The sequence below is a fragment of the Mustela lutreola genome, chromosome 13, assembly GCF_030435805.1.
Source record: "Mustela lutreola isolate mMusLut2 chromosome 13, mMusLut2.pri, whole genome shotgun sequence".
NCBI lineage: Eukaryota > Metazoa > Chordata > Mammalia > Carnivora > Mustelidae > Mustela > Mustela lutreola.
In genome coordinates, this window is record NC_081302.1 from 34,391,829 (window position 1) to 34,411,591 (window position 19,763).

A 19,763-nucleotide genomic window follows, 5' to 3' on the forward strand; every position below is an offset into this window, starting at 1 on the left:
CAGTGGATAAAGGAATGCAGATAAAACTCAGGAAGTAATGCTAAATATCATCCTACACATCCATTTCTTTCTTTCTTTTTTTTTTTTTAATTTTATTTATTTGACAGAGAGAGATCACAAGTAGGCAGAGAGGCAAGCAGAAAGAGAGAGAGAGGAGGAAGCGGGCTCCCTGCCGAGCAGAGAGCCCGATGCGGAACTCGATCCCAGGACCATGAGATCATGACCTGAGCTAAAGGCAGAGGCTTAACCCACTGAGCCACCCAGGTTCCCCCTACACATCCATTTCTAAGAACTTGTTATCCCAAATGAAAAAGAGGAGTTCTGGTAAAAGTTTATGTAGTGAATTGCTCAGCTGGTGTAGATATGCTCATATCTACATTTCTACTGGCATAAGATTTTACCTTAATAATCAGCTGAAATAAGAGATGGAAAAGATACTTTATTTTTTGACAATCATTTTTTGTAAAAAACAGCTTTAATGGTACAGAATTTTATTGCTATGTCATTTATATAGCACAAAGTCCACCCATTTGAAGTGTCCAATTAAGTGATTTTTAGTATGTTTAGAATTATGCAACGAATACTCTAATTTTAGAATATTTTCATTCCAAAAAATCTTTCTCCATTAGCATTGTTCCTCATCTTTCTGCCCAGCTGTTGGGAATCACTTATCTACTTTCTTCTATAGATTTTTAAGATATTTACAGTTATGGCTACCCCATTTTCTGTCTCCCAATCTAAGATTAATGCTAAGTTCTCTCAAATTTGACCCTAAAATAAGATCACTACAAATAAGTTTTAATACTAATTTTATGTTATGTTTACAGTTTTAACCCGCTGGATTTATTGTATATTTGTAAACAGTAATATTTTATTTCATGAACTCTTTTTTATGAAGTTAATATAAAATCCTTTGAGTTATATTCACTCATATTTTCATTTTCTTTCTCATCCTTCATATATGTTAGGAGTAAGTCTTTTCATCTTTCTCTCACAGAACTCAGCACAAGGGTCTTCTGTGTACACAGTAATTTCTCAGTGTATGTTGAAGGTACAGACCATGTCTGTGTAATGCTCAGTATGGAACAATGAACACAGTCAAATGCTATTACACTGAAAACAGTTGCAAATGATACAATATGGAAGAAAAGGGGATGCAAGAAAATAATCAGATGCAAAGGTCACCCATTACCAACATTTTGAGGAAGATAATGGCTTGAAGACAGCATGTTTAATGAAAGTAAGTAGCTCATCTGATTTGGGTGCTTTTGTTTTGTTTGGCAATTGCATAACGCTCTTAGGCAGATATGGTGTGCTACCACTTATCAATGCCAAATATCACATGACATAAACTAGTGAATTCAAGAAATTCTTGGTATGTTGGTGCTTATGCCCTAATACCAGGGTTACCTCCTTCTAAGAATTGCCCTGATTTTAGTTGAGGATTCTAAGAAAGGAAGATCAACTCTACATAGAAGGAAGTTATCTTATGATGCCTTGAAATGCTCATAATGTGTTTTATGGTGTTCTAATTACTAGTATTTCGGAGCATTTTACTGAGAAGAACTGTCTAGGAACTGACGCTGACAAAAATGACTGACTTTTATTATGAATGTTGATCTCATTTATGATACATGATGCTTATAATGTAGAAGACACTGCCGTACAGTCGGTCTTCAATTGATGCATTTTTATTCCTAAAGTCACTGTACAGACAGCAAAACACATCTCTTCATAGACATTTCAGAAATAGTATTAAGATCCTCGGGTTGCCCTAAATGACCCATTCAGCCCATGGATTATAGATGTTACAGAGAAAAAGGGGAAAAAGAAAGAAAAATTAAAAATATTGTGAAGTCTAGAACACACAGGAAAAACAGGACATATAATTTTTCATCATTATCATATTGTAATTAAACAAAAATGATTATAATATTAGCATTTTTTTCTTCATCATAAATATCAGTGACTACTAGAAAAGCAGGATGAATTAGAAGAAACATTATTTATTAATTCATTCAACAAGACATCCAAGAACATTTTCTTTTAACAGAATTTATAAAAAGTCCATAATCTATATAGGCACTGGGAACACACAGTTTCTACCTGGAGGATCTAATAGTCCGCGGAAGAAGATGAGCAAGTAAATTACCACGCAGTGTGCTGAATGCTAAGGAGCACACCGAAGGATGAAAACTGAAACTGATGAACCTGATGAGGAAGCAGAGAAAGAGCATTCTGGGTAGAGGGAACAGCATGATGTGTGGGAGTGTGATATGGTCTGATAAAGCACATGGCGCGTGGTGAGAGCTGAAGCTAGAGACAAAGGCAGGGATATATGATGAAAAGCCTTAAAGGTTAAGCTGAGTTTGGATTTTACCCGTAAATTGGTTAGGCATGACATGATCAGATTTGCACTTGGGAGAGTTCTCTGTCAACACTGTGGAGAAGGAAGAAGACTTGAGCCAATTATAAAGTTAAGATCACAGTCTACAGTGGTGGTCTCAAAAAGCAATTATGGGCAAAATAATCCATTGAAGTATGAGAAATTTTACTGACATTTATTTTAATATTAAATGTCTTTAAAATTTTATTATTGTTTTAAGATTTTATTCATTTGACAGAGACGGGGGGTAGAAATAGAAAGAGAGCACAAGCAGGGCAGAAGTGGCAGAAGCAGGCTCTCCACCAAGCAGGAAGCCCAACATAGGGCTTGATCCCAGGATCCCTGGGATTATGACCTGAGCCAAACAACGCAAACACTAAACTAGTTGACTGAGCCACCCAAGAGTTGCAAGTGTCTTTAAAATGTTAATTTTCTATATAGGTTTTCTATTTCAATGTACATAATATGTTATTCATATGATAGTACATATATGTAATTGATAAATAAATACATGTACATGGATTGGTAGGTGAATGCTCATGTTTTTTTCCCAATAGGGAGTCATTAAAAAGTCTGGAGACCATTGGTCTAGGCCAGTTTTTTCCAATAGAAATATAATGCAAGCCACACATGTAATTTAAAAATTTTAGGGGCCACATTAAAAATATTACAAAACACTTACCTCACATGATATCAAAAATTAACTCAAAATGGATAAAAGACCTAAATGACCTAAATGTAAAAGCTAAAATATAAACTCTTAGAAGAAAACACAGGAGTAAATCTTCCTGACCTTGGAATTTGGCAAAGGATTCTTAGATATGGCGTGAAAAGCACAAGCAACAGAAGAAAAATTAGATAAACTGCACTGCATCAAAATTAAACAGTTTTGTGCCTCAAAAGACACCATCAGGAAAGTGAAAAGACAATACATGAAACAGAAGAGAACTTTCCAAAATATGTATCTGATAAGGGACTTGTATTTAGAAAATATAAAGTATTCTTAAAAAAAAAAAAAAAAGGTTTTATTTATTTATTTCAGAGACAGCGAGAGTGAGAGAGCACAAGTGAGATTGAGGGGGAGTGGCAGAAGTAGAGGGAGAAGAGGCTCCTTACTGAATAGGGAGCCTGATGCCAGACTTGATCCCAGGACACTGGGATAGTGATCTGAGCTGAAGGCACAAGCTTAACCAACTGAGCCACTCCAGGTACCCCTTAAGAACTCTTACAACTCAGTTATAAAAAAGACAATCCAATTACAGCATTTACAACAGTGCCTTATGCTACAGAAAATTCTAAGTGATTACATAAATGTATCTTTGTACTCCTTGTACTTCCACGTCCTCTGAAAGCATAATGATAGGGTCAGACACATATATATCACAGATTTTCAGATATTCCTCTTGAAAGGTTGGTACAAATTTTAATTTTCATGAACTAGAATGAAAGTCCTCCAAAGACTAGGATTTTTATTTATTTTCTTCTTGAATGTAGTCAAAGTACATTGAGTAATACCCGGTACAAAGGAGGTGCTCAGTAATAAACCACTGAAAGACTGAACTTTATATAAGACCTCCTGTTTTGGGGCACCTGGGTGCCTCAGTGGGTTAAGCCTCTGCCTTTGGCTCAGGTCATGATCTCAGGGTCTTGGAATCAAGCCCCGAATCAGGCTCTGTGCTCAGCAGGGAGCCTGCTTCCCCATCTCTCTCTGCCTGCCTCTGCCTACTTGTGATCTCTCTCTCTCTGTCAAATAAATAAATAAAATCTTAAAGAAAAAAGAAAAGAAAAGACCTCCTGTTTCTTCATACCCTAGCTCACCATGGGCATAATCAATCTTTAAAAGTTTTGCTAATATTACCTTTTTTAAACAATAGAATCTTACTTTAAATTTTTTCATTTGTGAGGTTAAACATATTTTCATATGTCTGTCAGACATTTGTATTTTTTTAAAAGATTTTATTTATTTATTTGACAGAGATCACAAGTAGGCAGAGAGGCAGGCAGAGGGAAAGGGGGAAGCAGGCTCCCCACTGAGCAGATAGCCCCGTGTGGGGCTCGATCCCAGGACCCTGAGATCATGACCTGAGCCAAAGTCAGAGGCTTAACCCACTGAGCCAACCAGGTGCCCCACATTTGTATTTCTTATTTAATGCAGTGATGTTTATTTTCTTTTCTTATCTACTTCAAATCATAACTACATGGGTAATTCTACTGTGTCTAAATTATTTAAAAATATCAAGGTCTTCTGTAATCTCAACTGAACCAACCTTATTTTCCACCAGTCTACTCTACTTAATGTCCAATGAAGATGCTTTGTATATTTCTTCCTCTATACCTCTGTTGGTCCCCCAGTCTGAAGAAGACAGGTTACTTCCTTGCTTGACAGATTCAACTTCTTCTTCTTCTTTTTTTTTTTTTGAAGTAGGCTCCACCAATGTGGGACTCAAACTCAAGACCGAAGACCTGAGCTGAGATCAAGAACCAGATGCCTAACTGAGCCGCTCAGGCAACCCAGACCCAACTTTTTCTCAAAGTCTCTCTTCAAGATCCGCTTCTTCCATTTCTGACCATTCCAGTCTTCACTGATCTCTATTCCTCTGACTGATACAGTCTGGCATACAATATGGCATTAAATTACATACTTTTTGATCTTTTTTGATATTCTTTCACATGTGTTAATCGTTTCTTTAACGAGAGATGGAACTTACATGGAGACCCGATATTACCCCCTGTGGTGTATGCTAAACAGAGTAGACACTTAATAAATCCTTCTTTGATTTTGTTTTAAGTGAATTTTGTTCCTATAAACACACTGGTAGAAACCATATTCTTAGCTCGCAGAGTTTCAATATTAAAGCGTGACAATGCTCAGAATCTAAGCACTGAACTTGTAATAAAAACGTGCATGAAGTTAGTAAAGGAAGGCAAATATTACAGATACCCATTCATCTCCCCTTCTGTATCTTTAAATGTGGCATATTGTGGTGCATGAGTGGGTGTCATAAGTGGATTCTGTGTAGAAATCTGGGGTGTTAGAAGTGGGAAGAAAGAAATTCACTTTAACTGAAATCCAAAGCAAGACGAATGAAGAATTTCTCATCGATGTTGCTGAGTTTCTGTCTCTTTAAGCACAATGCACATAGAATGAAAACAAGTCCTTCCCAAGTTCTCTATAAAGCGCAACTATGACTATAGTCAGGAAAAATGACTCCTGCTAAAGGTTATTATTATTATTTTTTGTACAGAATGTACTGAACTCAAGAAAGCACTGCTTTTACTGGCTATCTGTTGGACATTAAGGTAGGTACAACAATATTTCTTTGTAATTATATTTATTGCCATGTGATTTTTACCTGCACCAAGATTAAGTTCAACATCAACTAGAAACTACTACTACAGGAGTGCAGTTTTGTATCTAAATATTAAATAAAAATTTCACCTGTTATCTGGTAAAATTTTCCCATCTGAGTTTTCTCTTAGTTCCCTCAACAACTTCTCGACTCCAGATAAAAGTTATTCTCTTAGATCTGTCGATGGAAGTAGCACTGCTCATTCTTACATATAACTTCATAATAGTATAGCCCCACCAATGTGGACATGAGAGATTTCCATCTCTATTGGAGATGTCAAAGCAGAATGGAGAAGTGATGTTCTGTCCCAATTCCTTCAATCTTGGGTATGATTTTCTAAGTACTATCAAAACTTCTTATAAGTAAATATTTACTTAGTGACTTGCTAATTAGTTACCTGTTTGAAATGACATTTGGCTTTTCGATCTTTATCAATTTTAGCAGTTCAGAGGTCTGTCTCTACTAGTATGGCATAAAAAAATAAATTGTTCCAAAAAAAGGGCACTAGTGCCAGAATGATTCTGGCTTCAGAGCTCTTCAGGTTGGTGATGCCTGTACTGCCTGTTCTGTTGGTAATTCTTGAGAACCAAATAATGGTCTCATGCTGATGACCTATAGTCATATGAAACTTGCCCTAGTTTCTTCTATAGGTTTCAACTTTCGAGTTGACCACGAATAGAACATCAGTAACTTTTTAAAGGGCTATTCCTAAAACCAACCCAAATGAAATCAGTACAACTTTCCCCAAGGACAAAAATGATACTTCATCTCCATGAGAATAACAAGAGAAAAGCAAATTTTCATTATGCACCAAAGTTTACTAAAGGAAAAACAAGTTTCCTCTGCTTTAATTTTTTCCTTTATTATAAAGCTCCGTCTACTGTGAGACTTTCAACTTTCAACTCTTTATAAAACTAGACGGAAACTAAAACAAAAGGTCTATAGTATGCAGTAAATCTTGCAGTTCGAAAGGTTTAAGAACCTTCAGAAAAGGCTACCCATTCAGATCTGCCAAAGCAAACAGAGAAGCACACACTGAGACCATGTTACTGCCTGGGTGTTACCCATTTAAGTTGCAGGTTAAAGAGCATAACCAAAATATGTAACCAGAAAATCTTGTTTGCTATTTTCAAAACAGTCATGACCGAAACAAAAACATTACTTCAGATTTTCAAGTTTCATCAAGTCAAGAAGAGCCCATTTCATTTTAATTTACTTTCATTATGTAAGCCCTTTTCACCTACTGTAACTTTGTCCCAGAAAGAGTTTGATGTGATATTTCCTTATTGTTGATTATCTCCACTGAAACTCTGAAATATAAATAAGCTGATTTGAGAATTATAATGTGTTTAAGAGACATTTTGAGGAGTTACTTTTCAAAGCACAAAAATTAACTTTGCTACTTTTTTATAGGAAATTGGCATTACAATATGTCTTAATACTAGTAGCAAAGAAAGTGCATCTCAAAACCGGTTTCATGTCCAGGGGAGTGTCTTGACTAATTAAGAAGTCTCATTAAAATTCTCAAACAAAATTGTTTTAAGTGAAAACTTAAACTGGGACTAAAGTTTTTGGAACACTAGCTTTTCCTTTCAAATCAACTATGTAATGTACTCTAAGAAATATTAAAATATTAATCAGTCTAACAAACGAGCCTTTACTGAATGACCCGCTACATGCCAGGTGCTGTGTGATGAGCTCTGCATTCATGTTCTCACTTTCATTTCATAACATACCTTGAGTAGCAACAGGCAACCTGTGAAAATTTTCAGTGACTATCGAATTTATTAACATGAAACTCAAAAACCAAAGGTCTAAAAATTAAATTTTTGGATAACCATTAAAAACTATGGGGCATCTGGGTGGCTCAGTTGTTGAGCATCTGCCTTCAGCTCAGGTCATGATCCCAGGGTCCTGGGATCGAGTCCGACATTGGGCTCTCTGCTCAGCGGGGAGGCTGCTCTCCCTCTCCCACTTGACCCTACTTGTGCTCCCTCTCTCCCCGTGTCTTTCTCTGTCAAATAAATAAATAAATAGAATCTTAAAAAAAAAAAATCTTTTTGAAGACTATTCCATGACATAAGAAAATGTTCAAGATGGAATTGTAAGATAAAAAATTAAGCTTCCATGTTACATATAATAATACCCTAACTATGCAGGAAAATACATGTATCTATATAAATTCTGAATAGTTATCTTTGGATGGTAGGATTACCAGCAATTTTCTAAAGTAAACATATTATTTTTATAATCAGAAATTTACTTCAATTAAGCATTACTCTAATGTACCTAAATCTGATTGTTGAATGTATAAGATTTTATATCAAACACAGTACGAATGGAATGTATAGTGTAGCAGTTGAAAATAAGTTCCTTTGAAATTTTAATATAGTTTGGTATAGACTAACACGTAATGAAAACTTTATTACGCAAACATTTCATGTGCGGTTGACTGAGTTGTTTTATAATGTACCTTCAGTTTCCATTGCTTTAATTTTAAATGTGAAGAATTCAATACAGATTCTCTTAAAAGCTACATTGCTTTCATCTTAAATAAGTTAAACTTAAACAGAGCATGAAGCCATTGACTTCTTTGCAAATATCTACTAAAAAATGAAATACAGACTTTGTAAACTTTGGAAATGTCTCAGACCCTGAAAGAGGGACCCTCTTTGCTACTGCTCAATTTCATGCATACAGCAGGCACTCAATAAAAGATGTTGAATGAATGGATGAAGGAATGCATAAATGTCCTCTTTGGATATGTAGACTTACTTTCCCTTCACTTAGTTTAGATGACCTGAGAAGCACTTCCTCAAAATAACCCTCTGGTTCACCATGAGACGAATGCCTGGCACCAGCTGGTAGGAGATATTAATAGTATGCCCATTAGGCACTTGTTCAAGGCACATAGATAGCTCAGTGATAAAATCTTTAGAAATATTTGGATAGTTAAGATTATTCAGAATATGAATCAGTTGTGGTTCCTTAAATCTTCACTCTAAAATTATTAAGAAATCAACATCTGTTTTGGGAAATTCTTAAAAAAAAGTAAGGTAACAGCAATAATTACTTTCAATTTTAGAGGAACTCAGCATTTAGGGCTAAAGAAAAAAGCTTGCAACAGCAAAATTCTTTTTCCCCCTTGTGACAAAGATTCTTTTGAAGGATTCATATTGCTAAAAAAAGAAGAGAATAGACCTTTCCCTTCAAATTTCAATTTTTAGTATTTACCAATCATTTACCATTGACAAAGAAGTTTTACCCACAAAAGTACTTTCTATTCCTCCCTAAGCAATAGAATGCTCCAAAACAGTGATATGATGATAATTACAAAATAGCCGAGGTCACCCTTAGTGACCTGTGAAGAGAGTGGGCAGAGAATGGGAATGGGACGGGGCTATAACTGATTTTTCAAATAATACTTAATTTAGAAATACGTGCATCTTCACCAGACAGAATTAACCATTCCAGCTAAAAAATGACACTTGACAGTCATTCATCCTTGATCTAAAATTTTTCCAAATATTTCTTTAACCAGTAAGGGAAATAAAGTATCCATTTGTTTTGTTATAAAATGGTCTATATCTTACATCATGGCCTTAAAGACATTTTATTCTCTGAGCCATCACCTCAAAGTTTCTATGAAAGTATTAGAATTCAGATAAATTGTATTTCTTACTTAATGTGTAATGTCTCTAAATGTTTCAATCAACTCATACAAAGATAAAAGATAGGCAGCTCTGAATCCTCACTCAGAGAAGAGACAATTCTACTAGGTATCTCACATCATGCTACAAAGAGAAAGAGAATAAACAAGAGTAAGATACAGTTGCTGACCTTGAGAAACCTTCCATCTGGCTGGGGAAATGACATGGGAAACAAGAGTTAATGAGATAAGAGAGATGCTCTATTGTGTAGTATGGAGAAAATAGATGTTTATAGGCATAAAGATATACTGCCCTCATTTTGGGTAGAGAAGCAAAGGAGGCTGGAGAGGTGGGACCACGTGGAGAGGCCTGGAGGTCTGGCAGAAATATTTAGGTTTGATAGAGTAGCAAACAGGGCAGTGAGATGTTTTTGCACAGAAGGATGAACTAAAGTGGAGAAAGGAATTAGGTAAAAAAAAAAAAAAAAAAAAAAATCAGCTAGGTCAATTAGAAAACTGATTAAAATAGATACAATTTTTTTATTAGTGTACTTTAAGAAGTATCTCATGAAATCACGAATGGATCTCCCCCCAAGTTTTCTGGGCTTCACAGTCTTCTATACTTTAAATTATAATACACGTTCAGTCTCATCTCTTTCTCTCCCTGCCTCTCTTTTTCTTTTTCTCAAATATATGTCAAGGAATATACACAGCTGAATTAAAAACAAGAGGAAAAAAAGGAAGCATAATCAATTAATTTTAACCTGAAAACTGTTGGTACAAAAGCATTTGTAACTCACTTGAAATTAACATGAAAATAAAACTAAAATGGTGTCATTATCACTAAATCTAATTCTAGGAAAGTTCTAACATACACTTCGTTTTATTGACCATTAAGCTCACTTAAAAATACATGAAATGCATGATTATAACTTACTGTGCTTTATTCTGTGAGCAATTTAATATTTATGCATACTAAGAATAAAGTAACTTTACTTTGCACATTATCAAAAAAGCATAATGTAATTACATTTAGCTTGAGTAGATAAGTAAAACAAATATATATTGATTTTACCTTTGCTTTAGTCGCCTTTTGGCTGTTGTGGGAACATTAGCACCATAGCCATAGGAAAAAAGAACCCTTTCCGCCTCATCTTCATTTTCAACTGGAAAATATTAAAGTGTATGATGTAAAATAAGTTTTTTTTTTCCTTAAAAAGCACGGCAGAAGTGAAAATAAAAGAGGTCATACTAATGAATCAGGGAGCATAAGAGCATTAAAAAGGGCTAATGCATAATCTCAAACAGTCCATTTGTAAGTAGAAGCGTATTTCTTCAAGTATAGGGTCGCTTAAATTTGTTCCATTTATTTTTAAAAGGTGTAAGGGCTTGCATCATAGTTAAAGTTTCTTCTTATAAAGCATAATAATATAGATGCTGTGTTATTCTGAATGATTCTAAGGCTTTTTTTGTGGAATGTGTTATGTAATTATAAATAAGTAATGATAACATCAATTTCATTACTTCTCTTCTTGATAAAACAAATGATTATTTTTAATTAGGAAAGATGTCCATTATTTTATCAGAACAACTTTATCTTAACTTGCAATCATGATATTGTACATTTAAGTAGGTTACTCTGTGATAAAAAATGCACACTATGAACAATGTATTGACGGCCTTTTTTTTTAAGTAGAAAAAAATTCAGTTTAACTGTTTACTTCTAAATCCCGCCACTGTCACACCACTCTTTTTCAGGAGGAATTTTAACTGACAGGTTAGCATTTCATTGTTAAAAAGTTTGAAGGCAATGGCAACTTTATTGTAGGTTGGGATTAAAAAATAAAGTCCCCAAAACTAAAGGTTTACTAGCTCAAATTAAGGCAGTCAGTGATATATAACAATTTTTATAACATTATTCAACAACAACCATTATTTTAATATTAAAAAGAGAAACCTTTCTCTTTCTTTTTTAGAAGATTTTATTTATTTATTTGTCAGAGAGAGAGAGAGAGAGCACAAGCAGGGAGTGGCAGGCAGAGTACGCAGAGGGAGAAGCAAGCTCCCTGCTGAGCAAGGAGCCAGATTCTGATCACTGCCGAGGGCCCTGGGGTCATGACCTGAGCAGACGGCAGACACTTAACCGACTGAGCCATCCAGGCGCCCCCAAAGACCTTTCAGAAGTGTTCCAGATTTAAAACAAAGCCACAGAGTTCACATTAGTGAATGAAGCTATTTGCAGGTCCATTACTGTAATATGCATATATTTGTTGACTGATCTTTTTATGGCATAATAAGAATTTTAAATAAATTTTCCCTGTTTTCCTTTAACTTTATTCCTATTTTTCATGGTGAGCCAGAGTCCATCTTCAGAGGTAGATTTATTAGTTTTCAGGTAAATGTGGAAGCAAGAGATGACATATGCCATTGCCAATACTATTATCAGCTGTCATGGCTCCAGATCCAAGATGAGTTCTTCAATTTGGCTCTATCAGAATGGTAGAATGGCTCTCCAAGAGCTGGTATTTACTTTATTTATTTATTTAAAAGATTCTGTTTATTTATTTGACAGACAGAGATCACAAGCAGGCAGAGAGGAAGGCAGAGAGAGAGAGAGAGAGAGAGAGAGAAGGAAGCAGGCTCCCCGCTGAGCAGAGCCTTGATCCCAGGATCCTAGGATCACCATCTGAGCAGAAGGCAGAGCCTTTAACCCACTGAACCACCCAGGCACCCCCTTGAAAGTTGGCATTTTGATACCTATCTGACTCTTGTCTCTAAATTCAGAAGGAAGAAGGTAAATGTAGTTAAAATCTCAAAAACCCATCAGTTAGATATTAATGGACATCTTAAATTTGAGGGTTTTTTTTAATTGTTCAAATTTTTATTTTGGTGCACAGTATAAGAAATGAACTTTTAAATCAACTGAATTTTATGGAAAATGGAACATCAAATAAATTAGACCCATGTTAAAATAGAAGGTCAGTTAAGTGTCCAAACTTAAGGATTTAAGAGCCACAGGTAAACTTCAATTCTATAATCTTCTTTAAAAGGTCAAAGTCTTTCAAACACAACTTTGCTATGTACTGCACCTAATAAATGAAGTCTAACCATCTTCATCTCAGCTGAAATTTCCTGTATTAGATGGTGATCCTTTGAAAATTGTACACAATGTAGTACTAAAAAAGAATGTTTTTTTATTCTTTAAAGTTTATTTATTTATTTGACAGAGAGAGAGAGATCACAAGTAGGTGGAGAGGCAGGCAGAGAGAGAGAGAGGAGGAAGCAGGCTCCCCGCTGAGGAGAGAGCCCAATGCGGAGCTCCATCACAGGACCTGGGGATCATGACCGGAGCCAGAGGCAGAGGCTTTAACCCACTGAGCCACCCAGGAGCCCCCTAAAAAAGAATGTTTGGTACTACATCTTTGAAATTTTTGTTACTAAGTAGTCTTTAAGAATATAAATATTCTTTTTTTTTTAAAGATAAGAATATTCTAATTTCCATTGTGAATGGATAGAGATGACCCTAGTTTCTAGATCTTCCAAGTATAAATATATTTTATTCTAAGATGATTTTAATATGATTTAAACAAAAGCAAAGCAAAAATTTATTTCTGCATTTTTCCTAAAGATTTTATTAAGAGGGATGCCTGAGTGGCTCCGTGAGTTAAGAATCTGACTCTTGATTTTGGCTCAGGTCATGATCTCAGGGTGGTGAGATTGAGCCCTGCATCTAGCTCTGTGCTGGGCATAGAGCCTGCTTAGGATTCTCTCTATCCCTCTCCCTCTGCCAGCACCCCACTCCCATTTCTCTTGGGTTGCATGTCTGCTAACTCTCTCTTAAAAAAAAAAAAAAAAAAGATTTTATTCAGAAAATATTTACACATACGGAAAAGCTGAAGGATGTTTATAGTGTACACCCATATAGCTCAACATCTGGATTCTAAGTTAAACATTGCATTGTACATAATTTATTATACATCTATCACTTCATACGTTTATGGATATATCTTACATTTCTGATGTTATTTTCAAGTAAGTTGTAGACATCTGTCCTTCACCTTTTAACAGTTCAACATGTAAATTATCAACTATAGTTCAATATTTATTTTAGTTCTTCTTAAAAAAATTAAATTTACATATGGTAAGGGGTACAAATCTTAAATCTACCATTTGGTGAGTTCTGAGAATATACACATATGTGTAACACAAACCCTATTAAGATACAGAATTACAACACCCTGGAAAGTTCCCTAATACCTCTTTTCCCAGTTAATTTTTGGAGACAACCATCCTTAGAGGCAAACACTGTAGTGCATTTTTTCACTATAGATTAATTTTTCCTCTTCTAGATTTTTCCATTTTTTTTTTTTTTAAGATTTCATTTATTTACTTGACAGACAGAGATCACAAGTAGGCAGAGGGCAGGCAGAGAGAGATTGGAAGCAGGCTCCCCGCCGAGAAGAGAGCCCGATGTGGGGCTGGATACCAGGACCCTGGGATCATGATTGGAGCCAAAGGCAGAGGCTGTAACCCACTGAGCCACATAGGCACCCCTAGACTTTTACATTTTTACATTTAAGGCTTCTTAGATAAGCGTAAAATTTTTCAGATTCACCCATGTTGTTGAAGAATCAGTAGTTTGTAACTGTTTCTTTTTACTATGGGGTAGTATTCTAGAATATAAAATGTATTATGGTTTGATTAGCCATTTTCCTGTGATAGTCACCTGGGTTGTTGCCAGTTTTTGACTATCATGAATGCAGCTCCTAAGAATATCAGGTAGAACTCTTTTTGTGTGCATATGCTTTCTTTTCTCTTGGACAAAATACATAGGAATAGAATTGCTGTATTATCAGATAGGTTGTTTGGTTTTATAACAAATTGCGGTTGTTCTGTATTCTCACTAACATTGCTATAACCAGTCTTTCTAATTTCAGCCATTTTCGTAGGTGTGTACTAGTATTACTGAATGTGGGCCTTTTAATAGGTCTTTGCATTTCCATATAAATGGAATATGAAAAGTATTTTATTTTATTTTATTTTATTTTATTTTTTTTTTTTAAAGATTTTATTTATTTATTTGACAGAGAGAAATCACAAGTAGATGGAGAGGCAGGCAGAGAGAGAGAGAGGGAAGCAGGCTCCCTGCTGAGCAGAGAGCCCGATGCGGGCCTCGATCCCAGGACCCCGAGATCATGACCTGAGCCGAAGGCAGCGGCTTAACCCACTGAGCCACCCAGGCGCCCTGAAAAGTATTTTAAACTGCATTAAAATGTCACATATGTTATAAAAATAGAAATCTTTGCTTTGTACTCACTCTCTCTTAAAGAAAAAGCATTTACTACTTCATCATTAGGTATCATATTAGCTGTAGGTTCTTTGTAGATATCCTTTATCAGACTGAGGAAGTTCTGTTCTACTCCTGATTTATTTAGACAGAGGGACATGCACAAAATTCTGAGGATAAGAAGGAGTAAAATAAGATGATATGACAGGGAATGGCAAGGCATGAAAGACAAAGGAAAGTATAATGAAAAAAGTCATGCTAAGGAATGTGACTTTATGCTGTCTTAAGATGACAGGCATTAAAGCAGGTGTATGGTACAATCAAATCTGTATTTTATAAAGATTCCTCTGACTCCAGTCAAGACACTGGCAAATTTGGAAACTTGCAGTTATTGGATACTGACACTAGATACGGAAGAAGATAACTATAGGAATTAAATGAAAGTTTTCCTTAAATGGGCCTACAAATACAACAGAGTATAAGAAAATGTGCATAAAACAAATTCAAATTCAATTTCAGCTTCAACTGGAGTTTAAACCCACTTTATAAGAATGTCCCTTTCTGATATTTCTGACTTTCAAACAAAAATAATGAATGGTGAAAGTTAATTTAAAATATTCCCGTAACACCTAGGATAACACAGAAAAGAGAGCATATTGAGAGGAAACAGAAGAGGTAGAAATTGAAGGTCCAGCATTATTACCAGGTAGAGCCAAGGAATTTTTGTTTTTTAAGACTCATTCAAAGTGTCACCTCCTCTCCTAGGTATTGTATTCCTCACCTCCAAGGTGGAAATAACTTATCATCACTTGTGTATTTCCACTGAGAAATGCCTATTTCTTGCTACTAGCATGTATCTCACTACTTTAATTATCTTTAATATGTTTGCTTCTTCCAGCGGTATAGGTAAGGAAGTCTAATCAGCAAGTATTATCACAGGAACTCCCCATGCCCGGATCCTGGCACTGGAAACATTTAACCGCTCCATGAGGAACTGAATACATGAAAAGATAAAATCTATCATGGTTAACCTATTTTTTAAGTGCCAACTACTGAAATTAAGATTAACTAATTTTTTGGGCGCCTGGATGGCTCAGTCGTTTAAGTGGCTGCCTGCAACTAGGGTCATGATCCCAGGGACCTGGGATTGGGTCCTGCATCGGGATCTCTGCTCTGCAGAGGGCCTGCTCTCCCTCTCCCTGCCGCTCTGCTTACTGGTGCTCTCTATCTCTCTGTCAAATAAATAAATAAAATCTTAAAAAAAAAAAAAAGGAATAACTAATTTTTAAAATATAAGATATATATTTTTTGAAAGTCACCAACTGGATTTTAAAGAAACAGACAAATGCAGTTTTAGAAATGGTATCAGGTTTCCTGTGCTGCCAGAAAAAAGAGCTGTGTATGTGAGGTAGTGGGCGACTTACTTTCTGCAGTTTGCATTATTATTTCATCGAGCTCTTTTTCCAATTTCTCATAAATGTCTAGCCTTGCCTGATGCTCAGAGTTCTGTGATTGAAGTTCAGTAATGCGTTTTTCAGAAGAGGCTTGGAGACTATAAAATTCTTTAGTTAAAACCTAATAGTAGAAGAAAAAAAAAATTGCAAAGGCAGGATTAAACAAGGTTAACAGTTAAGACAAGTATGGGACACAAAAATACTCTGACTTCTTTCCCCCCTCTTTCTAATGATTTTAATATGAGGAGAAAGTAGCTCAATTGAGATGACTGAGCAGGTAAGATAGATTATCTCTAAAGTAAATAATTCATTTGTCTGTAACTGAAAATTACGAAGCACAATACTGTAAGAAGTGAATAAACAACAAAATTAAAACTTGGAAATAGTTACCGGAGTAAGATTAGCATTTATTTATTGGAACTAAGAAAATGCAAGAGTGCCATACTTACCAGAAGGTCATTTATTTGGCAACTATAGCTATTGGAGAAAGGCTCACAGGCTTATAAAGCTCTGTGTAAAAATGATATACCCATCCTCCAGCTTTCCAACAGAGCTTATTTCATCCATGCTGACCACGGTTTTAATGAGATTTCTGGTTTCTTGAACAATCATAAATTCAAAGCAACAAATCACAATGATAAATATGAAGTCCCACTTGGGGCAGTAACAGAAAATGCCTTTGTATAGAAAGGAAGGATTTTAAAAAATTATAAAAAACAGATATGGAAATTTGAGTTATTTTGTGTAAGCATAAAAAAATCCTACATTCTCCAGTGGTGACACGTTGAGGGAATCACTAAGATGATGAATTCACTAAAAAAAGGAGACATTTCTAGTGGCAAAAGAAATGTTTTTAATACTTAAATTACATTCCAATTATCTAGAAAGTCTACTAACTAGAACAGGCTAAATTATGCAGTGGTATTACACGTGCTTCCCAGTACAGCATAAGCAAATTACTATTTCCTTAGAAGCAACAGAATATTATGGCTAAGAATATGGGTTTGTAGCCAGAAAGATTTGGATTTCAATGCTGGCTTTGAAACTCATTAGTTGTAGATGGTAGGCAATTACTTTTTCTAGGCCTACGTCAAGACACTGTTGGAAGGAATGTCAGAAGATGATATGCTCACAGTGCTTAGCACGGTGCCTAGAATACAAGTTGGAATGTGTCTGAAAAATACTATTACAACTATAAGAATTATGAGAATATTTTATTAAATGGCTTGTAGAAGTAGAGATCCTGAATTTTCTATAATGATAAATAATTTTTAACATAATTATTTTCTCTCATAACATAAAGTTCACCTTAACAAATATGTGATTGTACGCTTTCTGTGATGTGGAAAAAGGAAAAGATGCAGATCTATTTCCAGTTTTTACAAAGAGAAATGACATTTTCCTTAACATATTTTATCTTATTTTCCTTCAATTATTTCCATCAAAACTTCTCCCCAAAATAAACATTATTCCCTCACCTTCCAAATTTATTCTATTGGAGGATAAAGAAAGAATAACACAGGAATATCGATGATTATGACGATGACTATTATAATGATGGTGATAATGATGGGATGGTTTTAGTGTCCCTGATTGGATCAGAAAAAAGAAATTCATCTTGCAGTATTATTTCTTCTTTACTCTTGCCAGCTGGGAATATGTTTTCCAGAGACTTATTTATTCATCATAACTAAATTGCTAGTCAGTGAAGTGATGTAGAGCTTTCATAGAATTTATTATATTGACATATAATTCATTAAGACTCTGGTGGCTGATGACACTTACTAATTCCACAGTCAAAAAAAGGGATCAGTAAGGATAGTGCTAAATAACTATTCTCACAGCACAGCTGATACTTTTCATCTGTACTCTACATCCCTCAATAAAAACACCACACAATGAACACAGTGAACCAGAATGAAAGACTGTAGAAGTGGATATCTAAAGAGATAAACAATCAAAATGTAGAAGATGGGATATTTTGTAAAGTATTATTTTAATAAGAGATTTAATAAGTGGTATTAAATTGAGAGATACAATTTAAAATTCTCTCTTCATAACACAGAGGAAAGATGCCCAGAAACCCGTAACAACTCTGTACTCTATGGTAGAGAATTCCTTTTACTATAGATTTATCTCAGTGGTTGCTATAAATACATTCATTACTGTTTCTGAAAAGCCGAAGAAGATCTTGTTTACAGGACCTACGGAAGGCTATTATATTAAAGATTTTTTAGGAAAAACCAATATATGAACATTTGAATTTGAACATGAATGCATAAAATAGATCAGCTGTTTTCAGAAATCCATTAGATATTAAACTTTCACAGTAGCTGTTTCCTTCCTTTAAATAACAGAATGATAACACGAAGTTATATAAAATTATATATATGCAATTACATATAAAGTGGATGAAAATACAAAACTGTAGGTCAATAATAGCTTTAAAAAGAGATAAAAATATAAAGCCAGTGTTTGGGAGCCTTTGCCAATTGATAATTAAAAGTACAACAAGTTGTCTCCAAGCTATAAATCGAGGAAAATATTAGGTAAAAGCCAAAGAAAAGTATGTACATATGACAATCTTTATCCTTTGCAAATTTACTTCTCTCCAAATTCATTATAAATAAGAATTGTCTTAGAAATACCTTCCAGTATTTCAGAAAAATGGATTTGAACAATAGTACTGTAGTAATGTTCATCAAACCATTCATGCACTCGTTATTTATTGAGCAGCCACCATGAGCAAAGCACTGTGTTAGGTAAATGAATAGTCCCTGTCCCCCGCCAAGGCTCCCAGTTTAATGGAGGAAAAAATGTAAAGAAATTCCCCTAAAGCCTTAGTTTTATCAACCAGTTTTCAGAATCATAATATGTTTTATAAAGGTTTCTCCACAACCTTTACACAAAATAACACGATAATTGCTAGTCAACTGCATTCACTGACCAAGTGAGTAGGTCTATGGGAGAGTGGTTTTCACACTGCAAGTTGTTACCTAAGAGGTCATGACTGCATATGCATATGCAGTATATAGATATATACTGCATATGGACTGCAACCAGCTAAAAATAATAAAATAGAATGGTTCAGGAAACATCAGCATGCATGTGTTGTAAACTATTATGGAATGAAATGTTGGTTTCAGAAGTACAGAGAGGGAAGTGCTTCTGGGTCTTCCTGTATATACCTCCCATCCCCCTTCCACCTGCCGCCAAGACACATCCTCAAGCACAGTCAACCAAAGCGAAGGGGAGAAAAAAAAAGGCATTTTGCTAGGAATTCTGAAATTTAAACCATGGAAAATATAACTTGCAAAAGATGAATTCCAAATTAGAGCTGATCAAATACGATCTAATTGAACATGCGTAGTAAAATCTGCCGTTGCAGATTATAACTGCACTAGGCTCCCGAAGAAGGTCTTTTAAAAAGTTTTTAAATGCCAAATACTGGTTTAGAAATATACACTATCTATAATTTTCGCTTCTATTTCTTATATGTATTTAATATCGTTTTTATATTTTTCCTAAGTCTTTATTTTCTGTGAGAACCTTTATCTTGTTAATCTTAGTTTTACCTATCAGAGTACTTTTCAGAAATGTAATCTCTGAGAAAGTACTATAATGAAAACTTACATCA

The 19,763-nt window shown here is 35.0% G+C and overlaps 1 protein-coding gene across 3 annotated transcripts in view; it reads right to left on the bottom strand.

Moving 5' to 3' along the window:
- Window positions 1-19,763, bottom strand: part of PIBF1 (progesterone immunomodulatory binding factor 1) — a 196,281-nt gene that overhangs the window by 64,312 nt on the left and 112,206 nt on the right. For all 3 annotated transcript variants that reach the window (XM_059144436.1, XM_059144437.1, XM_059144438.1), the window contains exons 12-13: window positions 16,097-16,247; window positions 10,461-10,551 (exon numbers count right to left, since the gene is read on the bottom strand). In XM_059144436.1, the coding sequence (XP_059000419.1) occupies window positions 10,461-10,551; window positions 16,097-16,247 (242 nt within the window). The remainder of the gene's footprint in view (window positions 1-10,460; window positions 10,552-16,096; window positions 16,248-19,763) is intronic.